The sequence below is a fragment of the Gopherus flavomarginatus genome, chromosome 5 (assembly GCF_025201925.1).
Source record: "Gopherus flavomarginatus isolate rGopFla2 chromosome 5, rGopFla2.mat.asm, whole genome shotgun sequence".
Classification (NCBI taxonomy): domain Eukaryota; kingdom Metazoa; phylum Chordata; order Testudines; family Testudinidae; genus Gopherus; species Gopherus flavomarginatus.
In genome coordinates this window covers 102894606-102905786 of record NC_066621.1, presented here as the reverse complement: position 1 = coordinate 102905786, position 11181 = coordinate 102894606, and the positions used below count along the sequence as shown (strand labels likewise).

At 42.2% G+C, this 11181-nt stretch overlaps 1 protein-coding gene across 5 annotated transcripts in view; it reads right to left on the bottom strand.

Moving 5' to 3' along the window:
- Positions 1-1139: 1139 nt before the first annotated feature.
- The window catches only part of FMN1 (formin 1), a 362805-nt gene continuing 352763 nt past the window's right edge, over positions 1140-11181 (bottom strand). For all 5 annotated transcript variants that reach the window (XM_050954781.1, XM_050954785.1, XM_050954782.1 and 2 more), the window contains 2 exons: positions 8605-8689; positions 1140-3498 (listed from right to left, as the gene is read on the bottom strand). In XM_050954781.1, the coding sequence (XP_050810738.1) occupies positions 3454-3498; positions 8605-8689 (130 nt within the window). In that variant the 3' untranslated portion in view covers positions 1140-3453. The remainder of the gene's footprint in view (positions 3499-8604; positions 8690-11181) is intronic.

Here is an 11181-nt window from a genome sequence, read left to right as displayed (position 1 = left end):
GCAATAGCAAGGGGATTAAAAGAAACTGTTGACTTTCTTTCCTTTCTACCTTTTCCTTTCCTCCTCCATTCCATCTTTTCTATTCCTCCTCAGATCAGAAAGCTCAGGTTAAAAATCTGCCCTCAAAATACATCTGAAATGCTTTCAACTTCCCGGACATAGCACTTTATGCTGTGCTATTGTGTTGTAAGACAGAAACTTCAGGGTGTATTCACATCCCAGGTTTTGATTCAGGCTGGTCTCTAAATGTTAGATCTAGAGTACCTAAATAGTGCATAATTATATAATTTACATATACATATAAGTAGGCTTGGAAGGATTCAATTTTTAATCAGTAAATGTCAGTAACTGTTGATTTCACCATATACACATCAACTGACAAAAATAGTTCCATCAATAATAACAGAAATTTACAGATAGGCAAAGTAAAAAAAAAAAAATGCAGCTTGAGAACTTATTAGAGTTTGATTTAGGGATATTTACTTCGTATACTTCAACATCTGATATTGACAATTTGTGTTTTAATGGTTATAAAGTTTTAACTGTTTGAAATACGTTTACTCTCATAAAATAATTAAAGTCTGATTCCTCTGCTCCCTCAATTTCCTGCAATGATAAAAATTTAAATAATACTTAAAATTAACAGCAATATTATTCGTCAAAATAATAAAAATCGAATTCTGCCAAGCCTTAATATAACATCTGTTAATCACAAATGCCACTTTTCTGCTAGAATAACTTCATTAAGATCAATAGGTGGCACCAGTATTAAAGGTCTCTGACCACTTGTGGATATTGGCCAGCGGTCTACCAGCATGCTCTTTAGCTGGTCAGGTCAATTCATTCAGAGTAAAACTTACAATAGTCATTAAATCCCAAGCAGAGGAACGGATCAAATGAACTAGGTGTTCTTTTCCATTTAATCTAGTAGTAATCTCGCTAGTAATAAAAGGGTGGAAGTTTTGAAACATAACTGCCCCTTCAGGGAAAAAAATAATTACAATTAGAACTGGGTGGGAAAGTGTTTTCACATCCAGAGAGAAATTTTAAGATTTTGAAAAAAAAAATCTCCCTGAATTGGGACAAAAAGTAAAAAATCTCAAAACATTTCAGGAAGCAAGAATTCGGGAAAAAATGAAGGGTTTCATTTATACAAATTTAAAACATTTCATTTCAATTTTGACTTTTTAATATTTTTAAAGTATAAATTAACCACTATTTCTAAATAAAAAGTCATTTTGAACCCAAAATTTAAACATTTCATTTAAAAAATGTTTACATGGGAAATTTTGACAATTATAAAACTTTTTTTCCGCAACATTTTTTCAAACCAGGAGATATGTTGAAAGCAATCTTTCCCCAAGAAGATTTTCTGTTTTGATGAATTTGCATTTTCTGATGAAAAATGTTTTGTCAGAAAATTCCCATCCAGCTATAATTACAATATTCCAGAGTTTTTTTGACAGGTACAGAACACTACAGTACAGTAGTTTGCTTAGAGAATCATCAAAATCATCTTGCCTACTGTTGTTCTTGAATCTTTGGCTTGTATGAGCACCTACTGCGTATGTTGTATGTTGCTTATGTTGTATATCGTTAATGCTGATTGCCAAAGTAGATGCATTTCACCTATGTTTGTGCTTGATTTGATGGAAGACAGAAAATTTTGATCTTTGGAATTTGCTTTCCTTCAGTCGGAAGAACAGTACTACCATATCACTAGCACTTGAATGTTCTCGCAAATGTCCATGCTAACTGGGGGAACACCTCCTCCCCATGAATCTATTTACCTCCATTGATCTATATTTGATTTGTTTTCATTAGTAGCATATTTACACATATTACGTTCATCAACAGCAGCTACAAATTCCAAAATATATAGGGCTATCTTACCTCCCTTAATTCTACTTGTTCAGAACTATCCAAATGAGAAACATAAATAGGGGTGCTACAACTATTGTTTTCTTCCCTGCTATACTTACAGCATCTCATTTGCTATGTAGATAACCCAATATATTTCTTTCATGTATATTCTTTTCAACTGCCATTCCAAGGGATTAATACCTTTCTTACTATAGATTCTAAACTTTTTGCTGTATCGTTATTTCATTTGTATTGGTCATATAGTAGCAGTCAGAAGGTTTTTATAATTTAGTAATTGTGGAAAGTGTTCTTTATAAGATCTCTACCCAGCTGCTTGTTTAGTTGCAGTCTATTGTTTGTCTATAACAAAAGTTCTATTTATTTTTAATAGCCACTATTTTTATTCTACCTTGAAACTTTGTCTGCTGCAAGGATCTCTCTTTCTAAGAAACTGATCCTGTGATGTAATGAGTGCCTGAAAGTAACAATGGAGCTCAGGGCACTCAGCCGGACACTTCGCAAAGAGTGGTTATATTATGACAAGATGACAGCAAGATTCTCTTACTTCTTCCTCAAATTCTAACATAGTAGAGTACATGTTTGTGTTATACATACAGATATAAATATATGGGGAGACAAGAGAAGGCTGTATAATATGTTTTATAGTGAGGTGCTTATTGTTAAAGAATATGAGCTTCAATACAATTTAAAGCCAGACATTTAGCAGTAAATATATGACTCTATGGAGATGTGTTATGCACTACAGTTAGATGAATGATGACAAATAAATTATCTTATTATCTTGATAATTTGAAATAAAAAATGCTTCTGTCCTTTGTCTTTTTGAAACAGGCAACACGAAGAACACATAAGAAACATCAAGTCAAAACCATAAAAATAATTTGCCAGTTATATCATCTACATATTATAAGACTACAGAATCTGAAGCTATTTCTCTCACCACATGTGCAAAATATTATTCCTATTTCAATGCATATGGCATAGACTGAGTTTTCTATAAAAATAACTGTAATAAAATACAGAATATATTAATTATAATAAACTTGCATCAGTTTTAACAAAATGAATTTAATACTTATTTAGACTATCAAAAATGATTTAGAATCTAAGTTGCCCTCAGTTGCCCTGAGGACTAAAAGCTTATGATAGAATAGCCTCTCATGAGTTGAACTGTACCTCTGTGGTAATTTACATGAAGCTAAAGTAAGCAATATACAGGTTGTTAGCTGTTACTTAATTCAACATCCAAAATCCTGTTTTTATCTTTTCCACATTAGTGCACAATGCATAAGTACTTCAAAGAACCATCTAGAAAAGAATTGCATTTTAAGCCATGTAAGGAAGAGTTATATAAAACCCTTCATAATTCCCCTGTAAACAGCTACTTCCCTCTACTGAATGAGCAAACTCTTTATAAGGGATTGGAAAGTCTTTAGTGGATTGTCTCAGAAAGAGATGAGAAAAGCAGAACTGCATAACATTAACATAAGGTGCTCCCTGGGGAATGGGCATAGTAAAGCATCATGCAAGGTATTAAGTCACACAGTCATTATTTTCATGTGTCTTCTTTCAGTTAGTGGTCACACTGGCTTCCTTCTGACGTAGTTTTTCTTTCTGTTGTTCAGGAAAAAAGAGCTTTATTATCATTCTTGTCTTTAATTTTCCATCTGTTCTCAAATTGCAACAAGCATGTGGTCTAGAACACTGAACTGAGTAGCAGCAAACCAGTCATAGCAGATTGGAGCCTTTTTTTCCTCCAGAAAATTAACTCCTGGACTGCCGTATCATAAATCTCTAAACTATGCTCTAGTTTGTCATTTCCTGCAAAGATTTCTTTCAACACACAATGCCCAACTATCAAACCCCATAAATGCCTTTCTATGAATTTAACTAGTTCTATATGTCTTTAAGGAGTCAGTCACTTTAAATACAAACAAGACATTTTGCAAAGATCAGTGCTGCTGCAGAAAGCTGGAAACATTTCAAAATAGTGTACACAAAATGAATGATTTTAATAGCTTCTTCCATTCTGCTTTCAAAGCTGACCCTCATAGAAGCCCATTGTGGGCAGTAGGAAAAAAAAGCATAAATTGCCGAGCTGCATGGGCATTGCTACATTGATTGACAGGAGGGTTTTTTCTGAGTTGGAAGTAAGGAGGCATCTCCTGAGAAATGAAGTGAAATTTCTTGAGGCAGAACAAGTTCAAAGCAATTGTTGCTGCTGTTGCTCTGATCTTGAAAAGGTAGAAGTACATACACAGTTAACAGGTCAACTAAAATGTTTGAATGTTCTCTCTTCAGAAACAAAAATCTCAGTGCAACTCATGACAATATTCCGTTTACATCCATGTATCCAGAATTATTAGAGTGGAAACGTATCAAAACTGCTCATCAGGTTTTGGAGAAGAGAATTATTATATATTGTCTTCACATCCCCCCCCCATAACCCTTCATCCTCCCTCCTCCGTCTGGAGCCTTCTTCCACACCCAGAACTCCTAATTTCTGGCCCCACCCTGGAGCCAGCACTCTAGCTAGAGCCCTCACCCCTCCTGCACCCCTAACCCCAATTTCATGAGCATTCATGGCCTGCCATACAATTTCTATACCCAGATGTGGCCTTTGGGCCAAAAAGTTTGCCCACCCCGATCTGGACCATCCCTGACAGCTGTCTGTCTAACCTGCTCTTAAAAATGTCCAGTGATGGAGATTCCACAACCTCCCTAGGCAATTTATTCCAGTGCTTATTCATCCTGACAGTTAGGAAGTTTTACCTAATGTCTAACTTAAATTGCCCTTGCTGCAATTTAAACCTATTGTTTCCTGTCCCATCTCCAAATGTTAAGGAGAATAATATTTCTCCCCCCTCCTTATAACAACCTTTAATGTACTTGAAAACTGGTATCATGTCCCCTCTCAGTTTTCTGTTCACCAGACTAAACAAACCTAAATTTTTCAATCTTCTCTCATAGGTCATGTTTTCTAGACCTTTAATAATTTTTGTTGCTCTTCTCTGGACTTTCTCCAATTTTTCCACATCTTTCATGAAGTGTGGTGCCCAGTTAAGGCCTAATCAGCACGGAGTAGAGTAGAAGAATTACTTCTCATGTCTTGCTTATAACACTCCTGCTAATACATCCCAGAATGATGTTTGCTTTTTTTGCAACAGTGTTGCACAGTTGACTCATATTTAGCTTGCGATCCGCTATACCAGGGCGGAGTGGGGCTGGGCTGCGTGTGTGGTGGCAGCAGGGCTCCGGATGAGCAGGGAGCCTCATCCGAGGGGGGCCGGGGGGGGCAGTCAAGGGACAGGGAGCAGGGTGGTTGGATGGGGAGGTGGGATCCCGGGGGGGTGGTTAGGGGCGGGGGTCTCTGGAGGGGGCAGTCAGGGAGCAGGGGAGGTAGATGGGGCATGGAAGTCCCAGGGTCTGTTTGGGGGGTGGATAGGGGTCAGGGCAGTCAGGGGACAGGGAGCAAGGAGGGTCCTGGGGGAGCAGTTAGGGTGGGTGGGGTCTCTGGAGAGGGTGGTCAGGGGACAAGGAGCTAGGGGGGTTGGATGAGTTGGGAGTTCTGGGGGGGCTGTCAGGAGGCAGGGGTGTGGAGAGGGGTTGGGGCAGGCAGGGAGCTGGGGGGGGTTGGGTGGGTCCAGAGTTCTGGGGGTCCTGTCAGGGGGCGGGGAGCAGTTAGATAGACATGGGAGTCCAGGGGGTCTGTCTGGGTGCGGGGGTGTGGATAAGGGTTGGGGCAGTCAGGGGACAAGAGGCAGGGAGGCTTAGATAGGGGGTGGAGTCCCAGGAGGGGGTAGTCGGGACAAGGAGAGGTGGGGGGTTCGGGGTTCTGGGGAGGCAGTCACCCAGCCCTCTGCCCTGAGCCCTGACCCCACCTCCATCCAGTCCTCTGCCCTGAGCCCTGCACCCTCCCACACACCCCAGGCCCCTGCCCTGAGCCCTGTACCATCCAGCCCTCTGTTGACTCCTTCACCCACCCCATGACCCCAGCCCTGACTCTGGCACCCCCCCACATACCTAGCCCCCCTACTCTGACATCTGCACCCCCTCACATGCCCCCAACCCTCTGCCCTGACTTTTGCACCCTCCACATCCCCGCCTCCCCACATCCCATGCACCCCGCACATCCCCACCCCAACCCTGAGCACCAAACGGGAGTCACATTCCCACCTGCACCCCTCACACCAAATGGGAGCTGCCCAGGTGCCCCCACATCCAAACCTCCTGCCCCAACCCTGAGCCCCCTCCTTCATTCTAGCTCGTGGCCAGACCCTTCACCCCCAGCCCTGTGCTCAGTGCACTCCCACCCTCAGCTCAGTGCAGAGAGAGGAAGAGAATGGGCCAGAACCAGGGAGAAGGTAGGTACCCACTGTATGTGGGCAGGGCTGGGACCCCAGAGCGGCAGCCGGAATCCCGGCTGGCAGGAGCCGGAGGATGGAACCCCTGAGTGGCAGTGGGCTGAGCCGCTCAACCCACAGCCAGTCTGGGGTCCCTGCTGCCAGCCCCACACAGCCTGTTGCTGGTCTGGGGTTCTGGCTGCCAGACCCTTCCCAGCTGGGGTCCCGGCCGCAGGCCCCACTCAGCCCACTGCCAGCCTAGGTAAACAGAACCCCAGACCAGCAGTAGGTTGAGCGGGCCGGTGGTGTAAGGTCAACATTTTAATTTAATTTTAAATGAACCTTCTTAAACATTTTGAAAACCTTGTTTATTTTACAATACAACACTAGTTTGTTATATTATATATAGACTTGTAGAGAGAGATCATCTAAAAAACTAAAAATGTATGACTGTCATGCGAAACCTTAAATTAGAGTGAATAAATGAAAACTCAGCACACCACTTTTGAAAGGCTGCCGACTCCTGCACTGTACAGAACCTTTCTGCAGTACTTCTTCCTAGGCAGTCATTTCCCATTTTGTATGTGTGCAACTGATTGCTCCTTCCTAAGTGGAGTGCTTTGCATTTGTCCTTATTGAATTTCATCCCATTTACTACATCTCATATTCTTGATCAGTTTTAGACCTATGTAACAACTCAGTTTAAAACAGGAGCAGATAAACCTTTTGGCCAGAGGGCCACATCAGGTTTCAGAAATTGTATGGAGCGCCAGTTAGGGGAGGCTGTGCCTCCCCAAACAGCCAGGCATGTCCTGGTCTCCGCCCCCTCCCCTGCTTCTCACCCCCTGACGGCCCCCCCAGGACTCCTGCCCCATCCAATCCCCTCGGGTCCTTGATGACCCCCTCATCCCATCCACACATCCCTGTTCCCTGTCCCCTGATTGCCCCCGGAACCTCCACCCCTGACTGTCCCCCATCGCCCCATCTAACCTCTCCTCTCATTCCTGACTGCCCCCCGCCCTGGGGCCCCTGCCCCATCCAAACGCCCCTTCTCCCTGACCACCCCCAGAACCCCTGCCCCTGACTGTCCCCCGCTGCCCCATCCAACCCCCCGTACTTCCTGACTGCGCCCCCATTCAAACCTGCCGTTCCCTGCTCTCTGACCGCCCTGACCCCTATCCACACCCCCGCCCCCTGACCACCACCTCAAACTCCCCTGCCCTGTATCCAACCCTACTTGTTTCCTGCCCCCTTACTGCGCTGCCTGGAGCACCGGTGGCTGGCGGCGCTACAGCCACACTGCCCATCTGGAGCCAGGCATGCCACAGCACAGAGCACTGGGTCAGGCCCTGGCTCTGCAGCTGCGTTGCCTGGCCGCCCAGAGCACTGCACCAGTGGCGGGGCGAGCTGAGGCTGCAGGGGAGGAGGAACAGCAGGGGAGGGGCCAGGGGCCAGCCTCCTGGACCAGGAGCTCAGGGGGCTGGGCAGGATGGTTGTGTGGGCCGGATGTGGCCCATGGGCCGTAGTTTGCCCACCTTTGGTTTAAAACTATTCTTAAGCATGGTTATTGTGGCCAAACATGATTCTTAGCCATGGCTTGGTTGGCCAGTATGCTTTAGGCCTATGCATATTAAGATAATGTTGCTCAAACCTAAGTGCCTCACAAAAAACAGATAATGCTCAGTCCCTGCCCAAAGACAACACTGTAAATTTGACAAGGTACAACAAAAAGTAAGGCTCAAAAACAAAGAAGTGGCCAGGAAGGACAAGGGTAAATGATATGATGTTGGACTGTTAATTTTTTTAAAAATCCCCCCAGACTTAACAAGGGGAAATGTCAGAAGAGAGTCTTTAGGAGAGGTTTGAATCAAGACAAGAAGGTGGCGGGGGGGAGCTTTTTGAACAGGTTTGGATAGAGCATTGTAAATGGTGGCAGGGAAAAAGGCACAGAGACTTGTGAGGGAAAGAGACAAGAATAGTGGCTTCTTCCATACTTTGACATTCAAACTAGTTAGAGCCAGAGTAGGCCACAAGAGAATTTAAATAAGGTTTAACCCCATTTCAGGTTCCTCGAATCAGCTGTAGTGGGAGAGAAGAGGAACTAAGCCATTCAGAAGTGAGGGGAAAGAAAAAGAAAGCCTAACAACTTAGCAGAAAAGTGAACTGACTCTCATCTTTAAGGAGGGGTGGGGTTGAGGGAGGGGAATCAGTGGCATTAAGATTACACCACTATAGGCGAGGCCTTAAAGATTTTTCCCCTGGACTAGTATCAGTTTGCTGCTTTCCAACTGACTAAACATGCATGCTACTAGCGACACTTCAATGAGAAATGCAAAGCACAGTTTCTCAGTGTATTATGCTGAATAATATATCATACCAGACTAGCCATGGGATTGATTTTCTTTGTTTCAACCTTTTTCTCTTCAGTTAACTTGCTTACGAATTTCTGAGCCTCTTTCAGTCTGAAACAAAATACAGCACAAAATATACTATTAGATACAAGGAAACAAAATATCCGACTGGTATATTTACACATGCATCAACCACCATCTCTGGTTTCTTTAAGAGCATTGCTCAATGAATGATGAGACTAAAAGAATACAAGGCAAAGACGAACAGCAACATCAAGTGTAAATAATGAGCTAGTGTTATTAACTAAAATTTGTTCAGTTGCACCTAGTATAATCTTACAGCAGCAGATATGAATGAATTCTCAACTAGAGAGGAAAATAAAAAAATGGAAGGACTTAGGCCCTGATCCTGCTATGCAATGCACACGGGCAAGCCCCTACACCCATGTGGAGCCCCACTGAAATCATGAAGGATTTCCCCCCTCCAGTCCCCCACCAGGAGAGGAACAGAATCCTCTGTTTCCAAAATCCTCCTGTTGTTTTGAGTGTTGTGCAAGGCAGGCTCCTTGAATCAGCTGTGGTGGGACAGAAGGGGAACTAAGCCATTCAGAAGTCAGGGAGAGGAAAAAGAAACCCTAACAACTTAGCAGAAAAGTGATCTGACTCTCATCTTTAAAGGGGGTGGGGTTTAGGGAGGTGAATCAGTGGCATTAACAAACTGATGCTACAAACAAGGTAAAAAAGTGAGTGGAAATTCTTAGGGTTCTCTCTTTAGGTAATTTAGAATCATTGCCAGCACCTTTCAAAGCACCATTTGTCTGATATCGGCCATTAAAACATGTGCTTATGAAATTTGAAATGTAATGTTATCCTGTGAAATCAGAGTTTTCTCTACACAAAACTGCACTTTTTTTCTATTAACCTCCCCTACACACCCCATCCTAGATATTGCACCCTTCCAACTTTCCATATCACTAACGCGCTGAGGGTGTAGACACTTGGTTTATACTTCAGTCTGGAATGTCCAAGAGGAAAGGAAATTGCAAGTAAATTTTAATTACAAAAAGAAAACTCAATTTCCACTACTGTACACCAAAATAGTATTTTCTTATAAACTTTATAGTTCTTGGCATTGTCATACTGAGAAATTTTACCTTCTCCTTTTACTTAATTTTTCCTGTTTCTGTGCCCAGCCAATCAAGTATTTAAAATACCCAATCCAGTTCAAGCCGCCTTTGATGCACTAAATTTTGGAAAACATTTCCATGTAAAGCAACAAGTTACATGGATTAGTTCTGCAATTACTGACATGGACTTCCTTCCCTCTTGTACCATTGTGTACCGCATTCCTCCAGCAGCAATTGGGATTCCTGACATTTTTATTAAAATATATTCATAAATATGTTGCAGTGTTTATCAGTGTCCAATTCATTTTTAAAACTTAACATTCCTTGTTTGAACTATGTATTTTGGAAGCTTCTGTTGGACAGTTGTTAGCATTTGATACCTCTTTATTTCCTTACAAATGCCTAAGAGCATGAGGGAACAGTGACCAGTTACTTTTAAGAAGCCCTACTTCCAACGCCACTTACATTCTATGTTGATAGATACTATAGAAACACCTTAAGTTAGATTGATCTGAGATTTAGTTTACACAATATCAAGTTTGTTTACAGTTTTAGTTTTACCTTTTGTTCTTATAAACTATAATACTTATTTTATTAGCATGCCCAGATGTCTACAAGTTATTGAACTTTTAACATGCTACCTATGTCACCTCTTCACAACTCTCATATAGCAAATAAGGTTTGCTTTTTAATGACACGATGACTGGAGAGTACATACCTCATAACTGCAAAGGTTATAATGGCAAAGAAATGCCCCTCAGTTTTTAAAGGCAGTTACTATGTTTAGATTCAGTAGGACCAAACTGGGACGGTCAGGATTCTATGAACACCGTCATTTTGGACCACTTATTTGGTAAGTCCTAAGTTTCTCTCCCTCCCTGCGGTTATGGTTGTTGTACTAGCACTATGAGCTTTTTTCAAACAACTACAAAATAAACTGAGTGAACATCTTAACCACAGAGAATCTTGGAGATGATAAACTCCAGTTAAAAAATTATGAATAGGTAAGGTCATCTTAAATGATATACTCAAGGTGCTGAGACTACAGTAGAACCTCAGAGTTATGAACACTAGGCTTACTAACTGACCAGTTATTAACTTACCTCATCTGGAACTGGAAATACTCAATCAGACAGCAGCAGAGACAAAGAAAAGAAAAGAAAAAGAAAATACAGCGCTGAACTGTGCTAAATGTAAACTACTAAAAGAGGGAACATTAAAAAAAAAAGGCTTGACAATGGAAGGGAACTGCTTCTGTGCTTGTTTCAATTAAATTAAGATGGTTAAAAGCAGCATTTTTCTTCTGCATAGTAATGTTTCAAAGCTGTAGTATGTCAACGTTCAGTTGTAAACTTTTGAAAGAACAACGATAGTGGTTTGTTCTGAGTTACGAACATTTCAGAGTTACAAACAACCTCCATTCCCGAGGCTTTTCGTAACTGAGGTTCTACTATACCTGCTAATGCTTACCTGCCA